Source organism: Anomaloglossus baeobatrachus, chromosome 7 (genome assembly GCF_048569485.1).
Source record: "Anomaloglossus baeobatrachus isolate aAnoBae1 chromosome 7, aAnoBae1.hap1, whole genome shotgun sequence".
NCBI lineage: Eukaryota > Metazoa > Chordata > Amphibia > Anura > Aromobatidae > Anomaloglossus > Anomaloglossus baeobatrachus.
The window spans coordinates 5,270,074-5,290,327 of NC_134359.1; the positions used below are offsets into that span (position 1 = coordinate 5,270,074).

The 20,254-nt window shown below is 45.5% G+C and overlaps 1 protein-coding gene across 2 annotated transcripts in view; it reads right to left on the bottom strand.

Moving 5' to 3' along the window:
• The window catches only part of SCTR (secretin receptor), a 164,859-nt gene that overhangs the window by 133,505 nt on the left and 11,100 nt on the right, over positions 1-20,254 (bottom strand). The window contains exons 1-4 of one of the 2 annotated variants that reach the window (XM_075318738.1): positions 19,606-19,677; positions 13,592-13,706; positions 8,330-8,437; positions 8,047-8,150 (exon numbers count right to left, since the gene is read on the bottom strand). In XM_075318738.1, the coding sequence (XP_075174853.1) occupies positions 8,047-8,150; positions 8,330-8,437; positions 13,592-13,706; positions 19,606-19,671 (393 nt within the window). In that variant the 5' untranslated portion in view covers positions 19,672-19,677. Of the gene's footprint in view, positions 1-8,046; positions 8,151-8,329; positions 8,438-13,591; positions 13,707-19,605; positions 19,678-20,254 lie in introns of those variants that run through there. The other variant, XM_075318739.1, reaches the window with a different exon arrangement.

Genomic DNA, 20,254 nt, shown 5'->3' on the forward strand with positions numbered 1-20,254 from the left:
AGCATCAGGAAGAGGGATAGTGCTGGGACATGAGTTGCTGGAATCAGAGATCAGCAGATTGGTGCTAGAGGATGGTTTTAGCCTCAATGACATAGGTCTGGATATTTTCCTGTCAGACATCCAGGACGGGGTTGAGCGGGCCATGAGGGCCCTGTGTGGGGGTCGCAGCTCAGGCGTGGGCCTTCGCCACTCCGTGGCCGGTGGAAGAGGGATTTGGTGAGAGCCAACCTGCCACGGACGGCCATAGGCATCGGGCCTCCTCCCTCAGGTTTAAGGCGGATTTGTGCCTGTGGTAAAAGCTGTGGCCAAAATATCAAGCAACCCCCTTTTTATATCAAAATTGAATGGTGTTACGTGGATACCTTCAATAAAGAACAAAAGAAAGATATTCCATGTGTGGTCTCCTTCATTGCGCGGTGGGGAGGGGGAACTGGTTGGTGGGTCTCGGCAGTCTGCAGGGCACTGCGGCCGCTGCCGCTGCCTCTGACTGCTGAGCCCCTCACTACGTCCCCCCCATGGTCACCTCTCCCTCCTCCCCACTGTGCAATGCCCCCCGCTGCCCTCCTTCCCTGCTGGGACCTCCTACAGGGCATATAAACAGCTGCCGGAGTCCCTCCTTTCTCTTACCACATCTGCCCTCAGGGTGAGCATCGCCCGCCCTCCCTCCCTTAAGAAGGTTTTGTTACAAGTTCGGAAGTCACAGCCGGTGGAAGAGGGATTTGGTGAGAGCCAACCTGCCACGGACGGCCGTAGGCATCGGGCCTCCTCCCTCAGGTTTAAGGCGGATTTGTGCCTGTGGTAAAAGCTGTGGCCAAAATATCAAGCAACCCCCTTTTTATATCAAAATTGAATGGTGTTACGTGGATACCTTCAATAAAGAACAAAAGAAAGATATTCCATGTGTGGTCTCCTTCATTGCGCGGTGGGGAGGGGGAACCGGTTGGTGGGTCTCGGCAGTCTTGTGACTTTCATGTGGCACTAAGAGGTGCTTAGCCTTGTATTTAGCCAAAAAATAAATAAATAATAAAAAAAAATGACATGCGGTCCCCCTATCTTTTGTAGCCAGCTAGGGTAAAGCAAACGGCTGCAGCCTGCAAACCACAGCTGGCAGCTTTACCTTGGCTGGTAATCCAAAACAGAGGGCACCCCACGCTGTTATTTTAAATTAAATAAATAATTTAAAACAAAAAACACGGGGTCCCCCAAAATTGGATCACCAGCCAAGGTAAAGCGGACACATACACACACACTGTATATACGCGCACACATACACACACACTGTATATACGCGCACACATACACACACACTGTATATACGCGCACACATACACACACACACTGTATATACGCGCACACATACACACACACTGTATATACGCGCACACATACACACACACTGTATATACGTGCACACATACACACACACTGTATATACGTGCACACATACACACTGTATATACACACACACATACACATACACTGTATATACACACACACATACACATACACTGTATATACGCGCACACATACACACACACTGTATATACATACACATACACTGTATATACGCGCACACATACACACACACTGTATATACGCGCACACATACACACACTCTGTATATACGCGCACACACACACACACTGTATATACACACACACACACACTGTATATACGCGCACACACACTTTCTTCCCCTGGCTGTGCAGAGCTGCTGCTGTCTCTGTGATTTCTCTCAGTGCATCCACTGGGAAGAGGCAGGGAGGAGGGTTTGGTCGGAGAGCAGAGTGGGTGTATTAGACACAATGGGTGTGTTAGATAAGCTAGACACCGCCCTAGAGCCACAAAGAATTCTGGGACTTGTAGGAACTGAACACAGGAAGTCAGAGGAGAGATTAACCCCATCAGAGCTGGAGCCAGCAATGAGCATGTGCTGCTAGTGCACAATAAAAGGTAATTTTGCTGAATAAACATAATAGATGTGTTGAGGGGCACATATTAGCAAGATTTATCAGAAAAAAAAAATCAGTTTTGGTAACTGGACAACTTCTTTAAAACACTTGGAAAAGTGGAAAATCGAGTTAAAAATCCCAGAAAATCAATTTGAAGAAAGATTTCAAAAGTCATTGGCCACAGTCTACAAACATATACCTTGCGTTGCTCTTATAGAAACTATTATTAGAATTATAAGATAATAACCCGCTGGTATTACACACCCCATAAATTGCATTTAATTAACCCAGATACCTCAAACAAATGCTGGAGAAACTGTGGAAATTCAGGCAACATAATTCATATATTTTGGTGTCCAAAAATTAAGAAATTTTGGAGAGACGTTCAATCACTTATAAGGTCCATTACACAGCGAGATGTAACTAACTCCAGAACTAGTTCTTCTTCTCTTAAACATTGAAGCGATACCTAAACATTTTAGGCCCATAGTAATACATATTCTACTAGTGTCCACTAATCTCATAGCATCCAAATGGAAAAGTGAGAAAGCTCCTAATATTCAAGAAGCTACAGAGAAACTGACTCTACATAAACCTTTACAGCACTACTATGCCATTAAAAATAATACTCAAACCAAGTACCTCACCAAATGGGACCCATGGCCAGAGCCCAACCACCGACACTACACAGCCCAACTGACGTTAACACTAACTATACTGGAGAAATACCAGCTCACTGATAACTCCAGGCCTGAAGCTCTAGTCTTTGACACCTCCCTGATCTAAAACTCACTAGAATACGTTTCTGATCTCGCAAATCTGCTGGACTGTTACGGAATCCATGTCGGGAAGTTGTTAATTTTATTTCTTGTTTAGTTATGTTTTGCAAAAAGTTAATTTATAAGCAATTGATTTGACCAACAAAATATACTGCTTGATGTATCAACACTAAAACTGGAGGGTCAAAATATGTGCATTTTCTTAACCTTGTTATTACTATCTATATGTCCTTACATTTTGTAACGCATGATTTCAAGATTTGTTAACTACAAAACCTAATAAAAATCATTTGAATAGAATATTCCCCAAGACTTAATTGTTCAAAATAATTAACTTTGTATGACATAGCGATGTTTTTCATATGTCTCTTATATTGTTGCTATATTATGTGTGCATTTATCTCTGAGTGATCGTTCCCTGTGCACAGGTGCGCCTGTCAGGTGTTGGTGGGAGCCAATTTGGGCTCCAGCAGGCAGCCTGGTGCATGCTGGGATTTAGCACACTATATAGGGATATTGCTGTTCATTGTTAGAATCAATGAACAAGCGATAAAAACATTAGTATCCATGTTAGAGATATTTTTTCTGTCAAGCGCGTTGGATCATATGTCTTGTTTTCGGGTGGATGCCATCTGTTCTGAATTTTTAAAGAAAAAATAAAAAGGATTTGTTATGTATTCCTGCCTGAGATCCGCTGGACTTGATTCTTGCTTTGAATTCTGCTCATTCCCCACCTGGGATTTCCGTGCGGACAACATGGTACACTCCAGACCTGGACTGCGGTGAGCTCGCTACATGTCTATGCTTACATTTTAGAGTATATTACAGGTGTAGTATATGGGGCTGTAGTGATGTAGTATATTACAGGTGTAGTATATGGGGATGTAGTATATTACAGGTGTAGTATATAGGAGTGTAGAGGTGTAGTATATTACAGGTGTAGTATATGGGGATGTAGTATATTGCAGGTGTAGTATATGGGGGTGTAGAGGTGTAGTATATTACAGGTGTAGTATATAGGAGTGTAGAGGTGTAGTATATTACAGGTGTAGTATATGGGGATGTAGTATATTGCAGGTGTAGTATATGGGGGTGTAGAGGTGTAGTATATTACAGGTGTAGTATATGGGGATGCAGTATATTGCAGGTGTAGTATATGGGGGTGTAGTGATGTAGTATATTACAGGTGTAGTATATGGGGGTGTAGTGATGTAGTATATTACAGGTGTAGTATATGGGGCTGTAGTGATGTAGTATATTACAGGTGTAGTATATGGGGCTGTAGTGATGTAGTATATTACAGATGTAGTATATGGGGGTGTAGTGATGTATATTACAGGTGTAGTATATGGGGGTGTATTGATGTAGTATATTACAGGTGTAGTATATGGGGCTGTAGTGATGTAGTATATTACAGATGTAGTATATGGGGGTGTAGTGATGTAGTATATTACAGATGTAGTATATGGGGGTGTAGTGATGTAGTATATTACAGATGTAGTATATGGGGGTGTAGTGATGTATATTACAGGTGTAGTATATGGGGGTGTAGTGATGTAGTATATTACAGGGGTAGTATATGGGGCTGTAGTGATGTAGTATATTACAGATGTAGTATATGGGGGTGTAGTGATGTATATTACAGGTGTAGTATATGGGGGTGTATTGATGTAGTATATTACAGGTGTAGTATATGGGGGTGTATTGATGTAGTATATTACAGGTGTAGTATATGGGGCTGTAGTGATGTAGTATATTACAGGTGTAGTATATGGGGGTGTAGTGATGTATATTACAGGTGTAGTATATGGGGCTGTAGTGATGTAGTATATTACAGGTGTAGTATATGGGGCTGTAGTGATGTAGTATATTACAGGTGTAGTATATGGGGGTGTAGTGATGTATATTACAGGTGTAGTATATGGGGCTGTAGTGATGTAGTATATTACAGGTGTAGTATATGGGGCTGTAGTGATGTAGTATATTACAGGTGTAGTATATGGGGGTGTAGTGATGTAGTATATTACAGGTGTAGTATATGGGGCTGTAGTGATGTAGAATATTACAGATGTAGTATATGGGGCTGTAGTGATGTAGTATATTACAGATGTAGTATATGGGGCTGTAGTGATGTATATTACAGGTGTAGTATATAGGAGTGTAGAGGTGTAGTATATTACAGGTGTAGTATATGGGGATGTAGTATATTGCAGGTGTAGTATATGGGGGTGTAGAGGTGTAGTATATTACAGGTGTAGTATATGGGGATGCAGTATATTGCAGGTGTAGTATATGGGGGTGTAGTGATGTAGTATATTACAGGTGTAGTATATGGGGGTGTAGTGATGTAGTATATTACAGGTGTAGTATATGGGGCTGTAGTGATGTAGTATATTACAGGTGTAGTATATGGGGCTGTAGTGATGTAGTATATTACAGATGTAGTATATGGGGGTGTAGTGATGTATATTACAGGTGTAGTATATGGGGGTGTATTGATGTAGTATATTACAGGTGTAGTATATGGGGCTGTAGTGATGTAGTATATTACAGATGTAGTATATGGGGGTGTAGTGATGTAGTATATTACAGATGTAGTATATGGGGGTGTAGTGATGTATATTACAGGTGTAGTATATGGGGGTGTAGTGATGTAGTATATTACAGGTGTAGTATATGGGGCTGTAGTGATGTAGTATATTACAGGTGTAGTATATGGGGCTGTAGTGATGTAGTATATTACAGATGTAGTATATGGGGGTGTAGTGATGTATATTACAGGTGTAGTATATGGGGGTGTATTGATGTAGTATATTACAGGTGTAGTATATGGGGGTGTATTGATGTAGTATATTACAGGTGTAGTATATGGGGCTGTAGTGATGTAGTATATTACAGGTGTAGTATATGGGGGTGTAGTGATGTATATTACAGGTGTAGTATATGGGGCTGTAGTGATGTAGTATATTACAGGTGTAGTATATGGGGGTGTAGTGATGTATATTACAGGTGTAGTATATGGGGCTGTAGTGATGTAGTATATTACAGGTGTAGTATATGGGGCTGTAGTGATGTAGTATATTACAGGTGTAGTATATGGGGCTGTAGTGATGTAGAATATTACAGATGTAGTATATGGGGCTGTAGTGATGTAGTATATTACAGATGTAGTATATGGGGCTGTAGTGATGTATATTACAGGTGTAGTATATGGGGGTGTATTGATGTAGTATATTACAGGTGTAGTATATGGGGCTGTAGTAATGTAGTATATTACAGATGTAGTATATGGGGCTGTAGTGATGCAGTATATTACAGGTGTAGTATATGAGAGTGTAGTGGTGTAGTATATTACAGGTGTAGTATATGGGTGTGTAGTGATGTAGTATATTACAGGTGTGATGTGCGTCCATGACATGCTGGTATGACTGGCCACCATGACGTGATAAATAATGTGCATCCATGACATGCCGGTATGACTGGCCACCATGATGTGATAAATAATGTGCATCCATGACATGCCGGTATGACTGGCCACCATGACGTGATAAATAATGTGCATCCATGGCATGCCGGTATGACTGGCCACCATGACGTGATAAATAATGTGCATCCATGACATGCCGGTATGACTGGCCACCATGACGTGATAAATAATGTGCATCCATGACATGCCGGTATGACTGGCCACCATGATGTGATAAATAATGTGCATCCATGGCATGCTGGTATGACTGGCCACCATGACGTGATAAATAATGTGCATCCATGACATGCCGGTATGACTGGCCACCATGATGTGATAAATATTGTGCATCCATGACATGCCGGTATGACTGGCCACCATGACGTGATAAATAATGTGCATCCATGGCATGCCGGTATGACAGGCGACCATGACGTGATAAATAATGTGCATCCATGGCATGCCGGTATGACTGGCGACCATCATGTGATAAATAATGTGAATCCATGACATGCCGGTATGACTGGCGACCATGACGTGATAAATAATGTGCATCCATGACATGCCGGTATGACAGGCGACCATGACGTGATAAATAATGTGCATCCATGGCATGCCGGTATGACTGGCGACCATCATGTGATAAATAATGTGCATCCATGGCATGCCGGTATGACAGGCGACCATGACGTGATAAATAATGTGCATCCATGGCATGCCGGTATGACTGGCGACCATCATGTGATAAATAATGTGCATCCATGGCATGCCGGTATGACTGGCGACCATGACGTGATAAATAATGTGCATCCATGGCATGCCGGTATGACTGGCGACCATGACGTGATAAATAATGTGCATCCATGGCATGCTGGTATGACTGGCCACCATGACGTGATAAATAATGTGCATCCATGACATGCCGGTATGACTGGCGACCATGACGTGATAAATAATGTGCATCCATGACATGCCGGTATGACTGGCGACCATGACGTGATAAATATTGTGCATCCATGACATGCCGGTATGACTGGCCACCATGACGTGATAAATAATGTGCATCCATGACATGCCGGTATGACTGGCCACCATGACGTGATAAATAATGTGCATCCATGGCATGCCGGTATGACAGGCGACCATGACGTGATAAATAATGTGCATCCATGGCATGCCGGTATGACTGGCCACCATGACGTGATAAATAATGTGCATCCATGGCATGCCGGTATGACAGGCGACCATGACGTGATAAATAATGTGCATCCATGGCATGCCGGTATGACTGGCGACCATGACGTGATAAATAATGTGCATCCATGGCATGCCGGTATGACTGGCGACCATGACGTGATAAATAATGTGCATCCATGACATGCCGGTATGACTGGCCACCATGACGTGATAAATAATGTGCATCCATGACATGCCGGTATGACTGGCCACCATGATGTGATAAATAATGTGCATCCATGGCATGCTGGTATGACTGGCCACCATGACGTGATAAATAATGTGCATCCATGGCATGCTGGTATGACTGGCCACCATGACGTGATAAATAATGTGCATCCATGACATGCCGGTATGACTGGCCACCATGACGTGATAAATAATGTGCATCCATGACATGCCGGTATGACTGGCCACCATGACGTGATAAATAATGTGCATCCATGACATGCCGGTATGACTGGCCACCATGACGTGATAAATAATGTGCATCCATGGCATGCTGGTATGACTGGCCACCTCTACGTACGCACGAGGTCTCTAGATTTTAGTTAGGAGCACATACAGAGTCTTCCTGGCGACATGCTGAGCGGAGGACGCTGCCAGCACTCACCACATCCTCGTACTCGGTGTCGTTGATGTTATACTGACAGGCGATGTCCACCGGGGGGAAAGTCGCTGACCAGCCGCTCTCCGTACAGTTACGAGTGACGGTGCCTGATATAGGACAATAAACAGTCAGTGATGACCGCCGCCAGCACATACTGACCGCAGCCATATACCACCCAAATCCCAACCTGATTCATCCGCATGGTCCCCCCGGGTACATACCGCAGTCACCCTTTATACCCCTACGCGCCATTAATGAGCCAGTGCCACATGTGTCATGCACTCACCATTGACGCCTGTAATGAGCTGCAGAACCTCCGGACATGGAATAGAGATGGTGTGACCAGCGGGGGTCGGGGGCCAGCAGCTGAGGTTATCCCACATCCCCGAGCAGCCTGCAAAACAAGCATCAGCGTGATATCATATCATAGCGACATTACAGCACCGAGGAAACGTGGCGAATGAGGAGATCACACAGACTACTGCTCTGTAAATGGTGGAAATTATGTTATCAAAACCTCCAGAAGTCTCCAGTCTGGAATCTGAGCCTTGTGTAGAAATTCCGGCACCTCCGGCCACCATTACTGAGATTATAAATGGTCGTCTGAGGAAGGTTCTGCCACTGAGTGTACAATTCATCAGCTGTCGGCAGATCCAGTGTAATCACCGACCAATGACGTTCCTGATGGACACAAGTCAAGAGATGCTGCAGCCATAGGAGACAAGTCCAGAGGTGCTGCAGCCAGGAGAGACCAGTCTGTAGACACTACAGCCAGGAGAGACAAGTCTATAGACGCTACAGCCAGGAGAGACAAGACTGGAGACTCTACAGCCAGGAGAGACAAGTCTGGAGACTCTACAGCCAGGAGAGACAAGTCTGGAGACTCTACAGCCAGGAGAGACAAGTCTGGAGACTCTACAGCCAGGAGAGAAGTCCGGAGATGCTGCAGCCACGAGAGACAAGTATGGAGACACTGCAGCCAGGAGAGACAAGTCTGGAGACGCTACAGCCTGGAGAGACAAGTCTGGAGATGCTACAGCCAGCAGAGACAAGTCTGGAGAAGCTAAAGCCAGGAGAGACAAGTCTGGAGACGCTACAGCCAGCAGAGACAAGTCTGGACAAGCTACAGCCAGCAGAGACAAGTCTGGAGACGCTACAGCCTGGAGAGACAAGTCTGGAGATGCTACAGCCAGCAGAGACAAGTCTGGAGAAGCTAAAGCCAGGAGAGACAAGTCTGGAGACGCTACAGCCAGCAGAGACAAGTCTGGACACGCTACAGCCAGCAGAGACAGGTCTGGAGATGCTACAGCCACAGGAAACGAGTCTGGAGACGCTACAGCCAGCAGAGACAAGTCTGGAGACGCTACAGCCTGAAGAGACAAGTCTGGAGACGCTACAGCCAGCAGAGACAAGTCTGGAGACGCTACAGCCATAGGAGACAAGTCTGGAGACGCTACAGCCAGCAGAGACAAGTCTGGACAAGCTACAGCCAGCAGAGACAAGTCTGGAGATGCTACAGCCAGCAGAAACAAGTCTGGAGACGCTACAGCCTGGAGAGACAAGTCTGGAGACGCTACAGCCAGCAGAGACAAGTCTGGAGACGCTACAGCCAGCAGAGACAAGTCTGGAGACGCTACAGCCAGCAGAGACAAGTCTGGAGACGCTACAGCCATAGGAGACAAGTTTGGAGACGCTACAGCCAGGAGAGACAAGTCTGTAGACGCTACAGCCAGGAGAGACAAGTCTGTAGACGCTACAGCCAGCAGAGACAAGTCTGGAGACGCTACAGCCATAGGAGACAAGTTTGGAGACGCTACAGCCAGCAGAGACAAGTCTGGAGACGCTACAGCCAGCAGAGACAAGTCTGTAGACGCTACAGCCAGCAGAGACAAGTCTGGAGACGCTACAGCCTGGAGAGACAAGTCTGGAGATGCTACAGCCAGCAGAGACAAGTCTGGAGACGCTACAGCCTGGAGAGACAAGTCTGGAGACGCTACAGCCAGCAGAGACAAGTCTGGAGACGCTACAGCCAGCAGAGACAGGTCTGGAGACGCTACAGCCTGAAGAGACAAGTCTGGACACGCTACAGCCAGCAGAGACAGGTCTGGAGACGCTACAGCCACAGGAAACAAGTCTGGAGACGCTACAGCCTGGAGAGACAAGTCTGGAGATGCTACAGCCAGCAGAGACAGGTCTGGAGATGCTACAGCCACAGGAAACAAGTCTGGAGACGCTACAGCCTGGAGAGACAAGTCTGGAGATGCTACAGCCAGCAGAGACAAGTCTGGAGACGCTACAGCCTGGAGAGACAAGTCTGGAGACGCTACAGCCAGCAGAGACAAGTCTGGAGACGCTACAGCCAGCAGAGACAAGTCTGGAGACGCTACAGCCAGCAGAGACAAGTCTGGAGACGCTACAGCCAGCAGAGACAAGTCTGGAGACGCTACAGCCAGCAGAGACAAGTCTGGAGACGCTACAGCCAGGAGAGACAAGTCTGTAGACGCTACAGCCAGCAGAGACAAGTCTGGAGACGCTACAGCCATAGGAGACAAGTTTGGAGACGCTACAGCCAGCAGAGACAAGTCTGGAGACGCTACAGCCATAGGACACAAGTCTAGAGATGCTACAGCCAGCAGAGACAAGTCTGGAGACCCTGCAGCCAGGAGAGACAAGTCCAGAAATGCTGCAACCATGGGAGACAAGTCTGGAGACACTACAGAAACTATTTCCCTGCACCTCTGTAAAGTGCACTGCATGGGGCTGATTTTATGAGAGATTATTAATGCATATTTTTGGGGATTTCCCGCTGGTGTGTGAGCCCCAGTGCATATCTTTCCACTTACTATTTTCTGTGGATCATTTCCCGAGACCTGGGCAGTAACACTTATTTTCCACTGATGGAGCTGTACACGGTCTTATTCCTTTGCGTGGTGCACAAATGGTTTCATTGATACCAATTTGGGGAACCTACAGCGTCTTAATCGGCTTTTATTACATTTTGTTAGGGAGGCGTGGTCACTAAAAAGACTCAAGTCCGCCATTTTTCTCTTGTTATGGCGTTTACCGATTGGGTTAATTCCTTTTATTTATAGTTTAGACTTTTATAGACAAAGTGACACCAAATATGTTTATTTTATATTTATTTTTAATGGGTACAAAAGGATGATACAGATGATACCAGTCGGATCCTGTGCAATTTATTCCTGGGTGATCTGGGTGGGCACTGTGACGACATGGACACTCACTGCCTAGCATGGGTTAAAGTTCTTAAAATTCAGCCAGACATGAAGACGGGGGATAATCCCTCATTGTTCTACAAGACTCTTGTTGACTCATGTAATTGCCTTGGCCAGTGAAGGTCAGACACCCAGATAAATCAATTATGCAAACTTCCCATTGTATTAGTATGTGAATTGCTAGATGTGATGTAACGTACCTGTCTCACCCTTGTCTCTGGATATTTGAATATAGCTTGAAATCTAGCCAATAAGAGCCCAGTCTTTTCCACCAATCGTGAAGACCCCAATGGTCTGAATGGAGAGATCAGGGGTATAAGAAGGAGGACTGTCCATTGCCCGGGTAGACTCTTGCTACATGCTACCAATCTAGGATCTGCGGATCTGATTGGCAAGCCATACCCAAACCTGGATTATAACACTATATGGACTTCAGCATTGAATGCAAGGATTTGACTTTGATATCAAGGACTAACTAAGGAAGGAATCCAGCTTGGGACAACCCAGTCATCTGACTACAGACTTTGCAGTCCTCAGCCAGCTTCCTAAATCTGGCGTTATTCCTTTCTCGGTGGGTGCCCGCCGAAAGCGGGGTGCTGCTGGATTGGAGTAAGTGGCCCTGGAAGCTCTGAGGCATGGACATTCTAAATCCCTGGTGAGCAGCGGAAGGGTGAGACTCTGTTGCCTGTCACATTTGTGTGTTTTGCTGGTTATGTGTTATGTGCCGTTAATTGTTTGGGGATCCAATAAAGTCTAATTATTGTGGTTCCCTCACCCTGTGTTGTCTGAGTAGTGTTACGCCCACGGTTAACAAGGTCGGCGTTCAGTTGGGAGGAGCCCTGGGCCACGCTGTCTTTCTAAAGGCGGCCGGGCCAGCGGACGAGAGCACCCACTGAGCCCCGTGTCTCCACAGGAGAGCACCCACTGACCCCCGTGTCTCCACAGGAGAGCACCCACTGACCCCCGTGTCTCCACAGGAGAGCACCCACTGAGCCCCGTGTCTCCACAGGAGAGCACCCACTGACCCCCGTGTCTCCACAGGAGAGCACCCACTGAGCCCCGTGTCTCCACAGGAGAGCACCCACTGAGCCCCGTGTCTCCACAGGAGAGCACCCACTGAGCCCAGTGTCTCCACAGGAGAGCACCCACTGAGCCCCGTGTCTCCACAGGAGAGCACCCACTGAGCCCCGTGTCTCCACAGGAGAGCACCCACTGAGCCCCGTGTCTCCACAGGAGAGCACCCACTGAGCCCCGTGTCTCCACAGGAGAGCACCCACTGAGCCCCGTGTCTCCACAGGCACCATGAAGTGTGCGGCTCCTGAAGACCCTTCTCATAGCTCAGGCACAAGCTTTTCATGGCTTTAATGGACTTCAGGGAAATTATAAAAATAATTCTCCATTTTACTGGCAGCCAGCATTATTGGGACATGACTGGTTATTAATTCAGCTGCAGCGTTCTGGACAGCAGTGAGAGTAGTTACAGCAGTGACAGCAGTGAGAGTAGTGACAGCAGTGAGAGTAGTGACAGCAGTGACACTATGATAGCAGCAGTGAGAGTAGTGACAGCAGTGAGAGTAGTGACAGCAGTGACACTATGATTGCAGCAGTGAGAGTAATGACAGCAGTGAGAGTAGTGACAGCAGTGACACTATGATAGCAGCAGTGAGAGTAGTGACAGCAGTGACACTATGATAGCAGCAGTGAGAGTAATGACAGCAGTGAGAGTAGTAACAGCAGTGACACTATGATAGCAGCAGTGAGAGTAGTGACAGCAGTGACACTATGATAGCAGCAGTGAGAGTAATGACAGCAGTGAGAGTAGTGACAGCAGTGACACTATGATAGCAGCAGTGAGAGTAATGACAGCAGTGAGAGTAGTGACAGCAGTGACACTATGATAGCAGCAGTGAGAGTAGTGACAGCAGTGAGAGTAGTGACAGCAGTGACACTATGATAGCAGCAGTGAGAGTAATGACAGCAGTGAGAGTAGTGACAGCAGTGACACTATGATAGCAGCAGTGAGAGTAGTGACAGCAGTGACACTATGATAGCAGCAGTGAGAGTAATGACAGCAGTGAGAGTAGTGACAGCAGTGACATTATGATAGCAGCAGTGAGAGTAGTGACAGCAGTGAGAGTAGTGACAGCAGTGACACTATGATAGCAGCAGTGAGAGTAATGACAGCAGTGAGAGTAGTGACAGCAGTGACACTATGATAGCAGCAGTGAGAGTAGTGACAGCAGTGACACTGTGATAGGAGGGCAGATTTATTTGAATACATCTCAGCAGGTATCTCAGCAGCTGTCTCTCACCTTCAGGCCACCAGATGGCAGCAGAGACATTGATGTGAGCCAGAGAGTCTGCACACATCTCCCGCTCCTTGATCATCACCCCCAGCAGATCACACAGCACATGAGCGCCCCCTACCTGCGGACACAAAAACAACATGCATCAGGCTAATGAGTTCTCCCGGATAAGTCACACATGGGCATGAGACCCCGGGAATGGAAGCAGCACATTACACTGCAGTCAGGTCTGGGCTGATGACGGACCGGGAAGATTGTCAGCAATTCCTCTTACAACAGTGAAGGGTTAATCAGGTGACCGAGCTCTGATACTATGTAACATGAGGGCCAACAATAAGAGGGTGTGAACACTTATTCAACTGAAGGACTGTAGACTTGTTATTTTTATTTTCCCCTCAAAATAATTTCCGTTTGTTTCTCACTAACAGATTGTGAGAGACAACAACGGGGAAAAGTAGAAATATTATATCCCCCCCTATATATACTGTGTATATATATATATATATATATATATATACATACAGACACTCACTATCCCCCTCTATATATTTATATATATATTAATATATATATACAGACACTCACTATCCCCCTCTATATATTTATATATATATACAGACACTCACTATCCCCCTCTATATATACTGTATATATATATATATATATATATATATATATATATATATATATATATATATATATATACAGACACTCACTATCCCCCTCTATATATACTGTATATATATATATATATATACAGACACTCACTATCCCCCTCTATATATTTATATATATATTAATATATATATACAGACACTCACTATCCCCCTCTATATACAGTCATATGAAAAAGTTTGGGCACCCCTATTAATGTTACCTTTTTTCTTTATAACAATTTGGGTTTTTGCTATTTCAGTGTCATATATCTAATAACTGATGGACTGAGGAATATTTCTGGATTGAAATGAGGTTTATTGCACTAACAGAAAATGTGCAATCCGCATTTAAACAAAATTTGACCGGTGCATAAGTATGTGCACCTCAACATAAAAGTGACATTAATATTTTGTAGATCCTCCTTTTGCAGAAATCCCAGCCTCTAGTCGCTTCCTGTAGCTTTTAATGAGTTCCTGGATCCTGGATGAAGGTGGATTTGACCATTCCTGTTTACAAAACAATTCCAGTTCAGTTAGGTTTGATGGTCGCTGAGCATGGAGCGCTGCTTCACATCATCCCACAGATTTTCAATGATATTCAGGTCTGGGGACTGGGATGGCCATTCCAGAACATTGTAATTGTTCCTCTGCATGAATGCCTGAGTAGATTTGGAGCGGTGTTTTGGATCATTGTCTTGCTGAAATATCCATCCCCTGCGTAACTTCAACTTCGTCACTGATTCCTGCACATTATTGTCAAGAATCTGCTGATACTGAGTTGAATCCATGCGACCCTCAACTTTAACAAGATTCCCAGTGCCGGCATTGGCCACACAGCCCCAAAGCATGATGGAACCTCCACCAAATTTTACTGTGGGTAGCAAGTGCTTTTCTTGGAATGCCGTGTTTTTTGCCTCCATGCATAACGTCTTTTTGTATGACCAAACAACTCAATCTTTGTTTCATCAGTCCACAGGACCTTCTTCCAAAATGTAACTGGCTTGTCCCAATGTGCTTTACCTCAGGCGACTCTGTTTGTGGCGTGCTTGCAGAAACGGCTTCTTTCGCATCACTCTCCCATACAGCTTCTCCTAGTGCAACGTGCGCTGTATTGTTGACCGATGCACATTGACACCATCTGCAGCAAGATGAAGCTGCAGGTCTTTGGAGGTGGTCTGTGGATTGTGCTTGACTGTTCTCACCATTCTTCTTCTCTGCCTTTCTGATATTTTTCTTGGCCTGCCACTTCTGGGCTTAACAAGAACTGTACCTGTGTTCTTCCATTTCCTTACTATGCTCCTCACAGTGGAAACTGACAGTTTAAATCTCTGAGACAACTTTTTGTACCTTCCCCTGAACAACTATGCTGAATAATCTTTGTTTTCAGATCATTTGAGAGTTGTTTTGAGGAGCCCATGATGCCACTCTTCATAGGAGATTCAAATAGGAGAACAACTTGCAAGTGGCCACCTTAAATACCTTTTCTCATGATTGGATACACCTGCCTATGAAGTTCAAAGCTCAATGAGGTGACAAAACCAATTTAGTGCTTTAGTAAATCAGTAAAAAGTAGTTAGGAGTGTTCAAATCAAGAAATTGATAAGGGTGGCCATACTTTTGCACCGGTCAAATTTTGTTTAAATGCGGATTGCACATTTTCTGTTAGTGCAATAAACCTCATTTCAATCCAGAAATATTCCTCAGTCCCTCAGTTATTAGATATATGACACTGAAATAGCAAAACCCCAAATTGTTATAAAGAAAAAAGGTAACATTAATAGGGGTGCCCAAACTTTTTCATATGACTGTATGTATATATACAGACACTCACTATCCTCATATACACACACACACACACACACACACACTATCCCCCTCTATATATACACACACACACTCACTATCCCCCTCTATATATATATATATATATATATATATATATATATATATATACAGACACTCATTATCCCCCTCTATATATACACAGACACTTACTATCCCCCTCTATATATACACAGACACTCACTATCCCCCTCTATATATATACAGACACTCACTATCCTCCTCTATATATACACACACTCACTATCCACCTCTATATATACACAGACACTTACTATCCCCCTCTATATATACACAGACACTCACTATCCTCTATATATACAGACACCCTCACTATCCCCCTCTATATATACACAGACACTAGCTATCCTCTATATATACAGACACCCTCACTATCCCCCTCTATATATACACAGACACTCACTATCCTCTATATATACACAGACACTCACTATCCTCTATATATACACAGACACTCACTATCCTCTATATATACACAGACACTCACTATCCTCTATATATACAGACACCCTCACTATCCCCCTCTATATATACACAGACACTCACTATCCCCCTCTATATATATACAGACACTCACTATCCTCCTCTATATATACACAGACACTCACTATCCCCCTCTATATATACACACACACTCACTATCCTCTATATATACAGACACCCTCACTATCCTCCTCTATATATACACAGACACTCACTATCCCCCTCTATATATACACACACACTCACTATCCCCCTCTATATATACACACACACTCACTATCCTCTATATATACAGACACCCTCACTATCCTCCTCTATATATACACAGACACTCCCTATCCCCCTCTATATATACACACACACTCACTATCCCCCACTTTATATACAGACACACTCACTATCCCACTCTATATATACACACACACTCACTATCCCCCTCTATATATACACACACACTCACTATCCCCCTCTATATATATATATATATATATATATATATACAGACACCCTCCCTCACTATCCTCCTCTATATATATATATATATATACAGACACCCTCACTATCCTCCTCTATATATACACAGACACTCACTATCCTCTATATATACAGACACCCTCACTATCCTCCTCTATATATACACACACACTCACTATCCTCTATATATACAGACACCCTCACTATCCTCCTCTATATATACACACACACTCACTATCCCCCACTTTATATACAGACACACTCACTATCCCACTCTATATATACACACACACACTCACTATCCCCCTCTATATATACACACACACACTCACTATCCCCCTCTATATATATATATATATATATATATACAGACACCCTCCCTCACTATCCTCCTCTATATATATATATATATACAGACACCCTCACTATCCTCCTCTATATATACACAGACACTCACTATCCTCTATATATACAGACACCCTCACTATCCCCCTCTATATATACACACACACTCACTATCCTCTATATATACAGACACCCTCACTATCCTCCTCTATATATACACAGACACTCACTATCCCCCTCTATATATACACACACACTCACTATCCCCCACTTTATATACAGACACACTCACTATCCCACTCTATATATACACACACACTCACTATCCCCCTCTATATATACACACACACTCACTATCCCCCTCTATATATATATATATATATATATATACAGACACCCTCCCTCACTATCCTCCTCTATATATATATATATATATATACAGACACCCTCACTATCCTCCTCTATATATACACAGACACTCACTATCCCCCTCTATATATACACAGACACTCACTATCCCCCTCTATATATACACACACACTCACTATCCTCTATATATACAGACACCCTCACTATCCTCCTCTATATATACACAGACACTCACTATCCCCCTCTATATATACACACACACTCACTATCCCCCACTTTATATACAGACACACTCACTATCCCACTCTATATATACACACACACTCACTATCCCCCTCTATATATACACACACACTCACTATCCCCCTCTATATATATATATATATATATATATATACAGACACCCTCCCTCACTATCCTCCTCTATATATATATATATATATACAGACACCCTCACTATCCTCCTCTATATATACACACACACTCACTATCCCCCTCTATATATATATATATATATATATATATATATATATATATATATATACATACAGACACCCTCCCTCACTATCCTCCTCTATATATATATATATATACAGACACCCTCACTATCCTCCTCTATATATACACACACACTCACTATCCCCCTCTATATATACACAGACACTCACTATGCCCCTATATATATATATACACACACAGACACTCACTATCCCCCCTCTATATATATACAGACACTCACTATCCCCCCGCTATGTATACACACACACTCACTATCCCCCGCTATATATACACAGACAGTCTGCACCCCTCATCACCCAGTCCCCCTCCCCCGTGACTCCTCATCAGTGCAGGGGTACAGTTACCCTCCCCCTTCATCACCCAGTCCCCGTCCCCCTATTCACCCCTCATCACCCAGTCCCCGTCCCCCATGCCCCTCATCACCCAGTCCTCCTCCTCCCTGTGCCCCCTCATCACCCAGTCCCCTTCCCCCATGACCCTCATCACCCAGTCCTCCTCCTCCCCCCCGTGTCCCCTCATCACCCAGTCCCCCCCCGTGACTCCTCATCACCCAGTCCCCCCCGTGCCCCCTCATAACCCAGTCCCTGTTCCCCCATTCACCCCTTATCACCCAGTCCCCTTCCCCCATGCCCCTCATCACCCAGTCCTCCTCCTCCCCGTGTCCCCTCATCACCCAGTACCCCCCCGTGACTCCTCATCACCCAGTCCCCCCCGTGCCCCCTCATCACCCAGCCCCTGTTCCCCCATTCACCCCTCATCACCCAGCCCCTGTTCCCCCATTCACCCCTCATCACCCAGCCCCTGTTCCCCCATTCACCCCTCATCACCCAGTCCCTGTTCCCCCATTCACCCCTCATCACCCAGTCCTCCTCCTCCCCCCCGTGCCCCCTCATCACCCAGTCCCTGTTCCCCTATTCACCCCTCATCACCCAGCCCCTGTCCCCCCATTCACCCCTCATCACCCAGTCCCTGTTCCCCCATTCACTCCTCATCACCCAGTCCCTGTCCCCCCATTCACCCCTCATCACCCAGTCCCTGTTCCCCCATTCACCCCTCATCACCCAGTCCCTGTCCCCCCATTCACCCCTCATCACCCAGTCCCTGTTCCCCCATTCACCCCTCATCACCCAGTCCCTGTCCCCCCATTCACCCCTCATCACTCGCACCCTTCTGCAGGCTGGTTGGTAATATCAGAGAGCTTCTGTCCCCTGCTCTCGTCCCTGTGGCCCCTTTCTCCTCCGGGGCCCTCACACACGAGGCTTCATGCCCCAGCATCAGGACTACAGCTCCCAGCATCTCCTCTGTACTTACAGGTGGCAGCAGGGTGAGGAGTACTCCCAGTGTGAGTGTGCCCATGGTGGCTGAGTCTGCGCTCATGCCTCGCTGCTGTCCTGCTGGAGGCTGAGGATGGAGTGTGCAGCCTCCTCCCAGCCCTCCTAATCCTAATCCAGTCCCCCGCCGGGCGCAGGGCGGACCTCACAACCGACAGTTAATTATTATAAACGCCAGAGAACAAACAACCAAGCCCGGACCGAGAGGAAAACCCCCAACATGTAGCTGAGAACTACAACTCCCAGCAGGCAGGACAGCCCGAGCCCCCACCCAGGATCATAGCATAATGCCTCCGAAATAGTGGGAAATCGAGCTCAAAAATGTGATACCGTGCATCCACCTGCAGATACCGGAGAAGTGATACCGTGCATCCACCTACAGATACCGGAGAAGTGATACCGTGCATCCACCTGCAGATACCGGGGAAGTGATACCGTGCATCTACCTGCAGATACCGGGGAAGTGATACCGTGCATCCACCTACAGATACCGGGGAAGTGATACCGTGCATCTACCTGCAGATACCGGAGAAGTGATACCGTGCATCTACCTACAGATACCGGAGAAGTGATACCGTGCATCTACCTGCAGATACCGGAGAAGTGATACCGTGCATCTACCTGCAGAT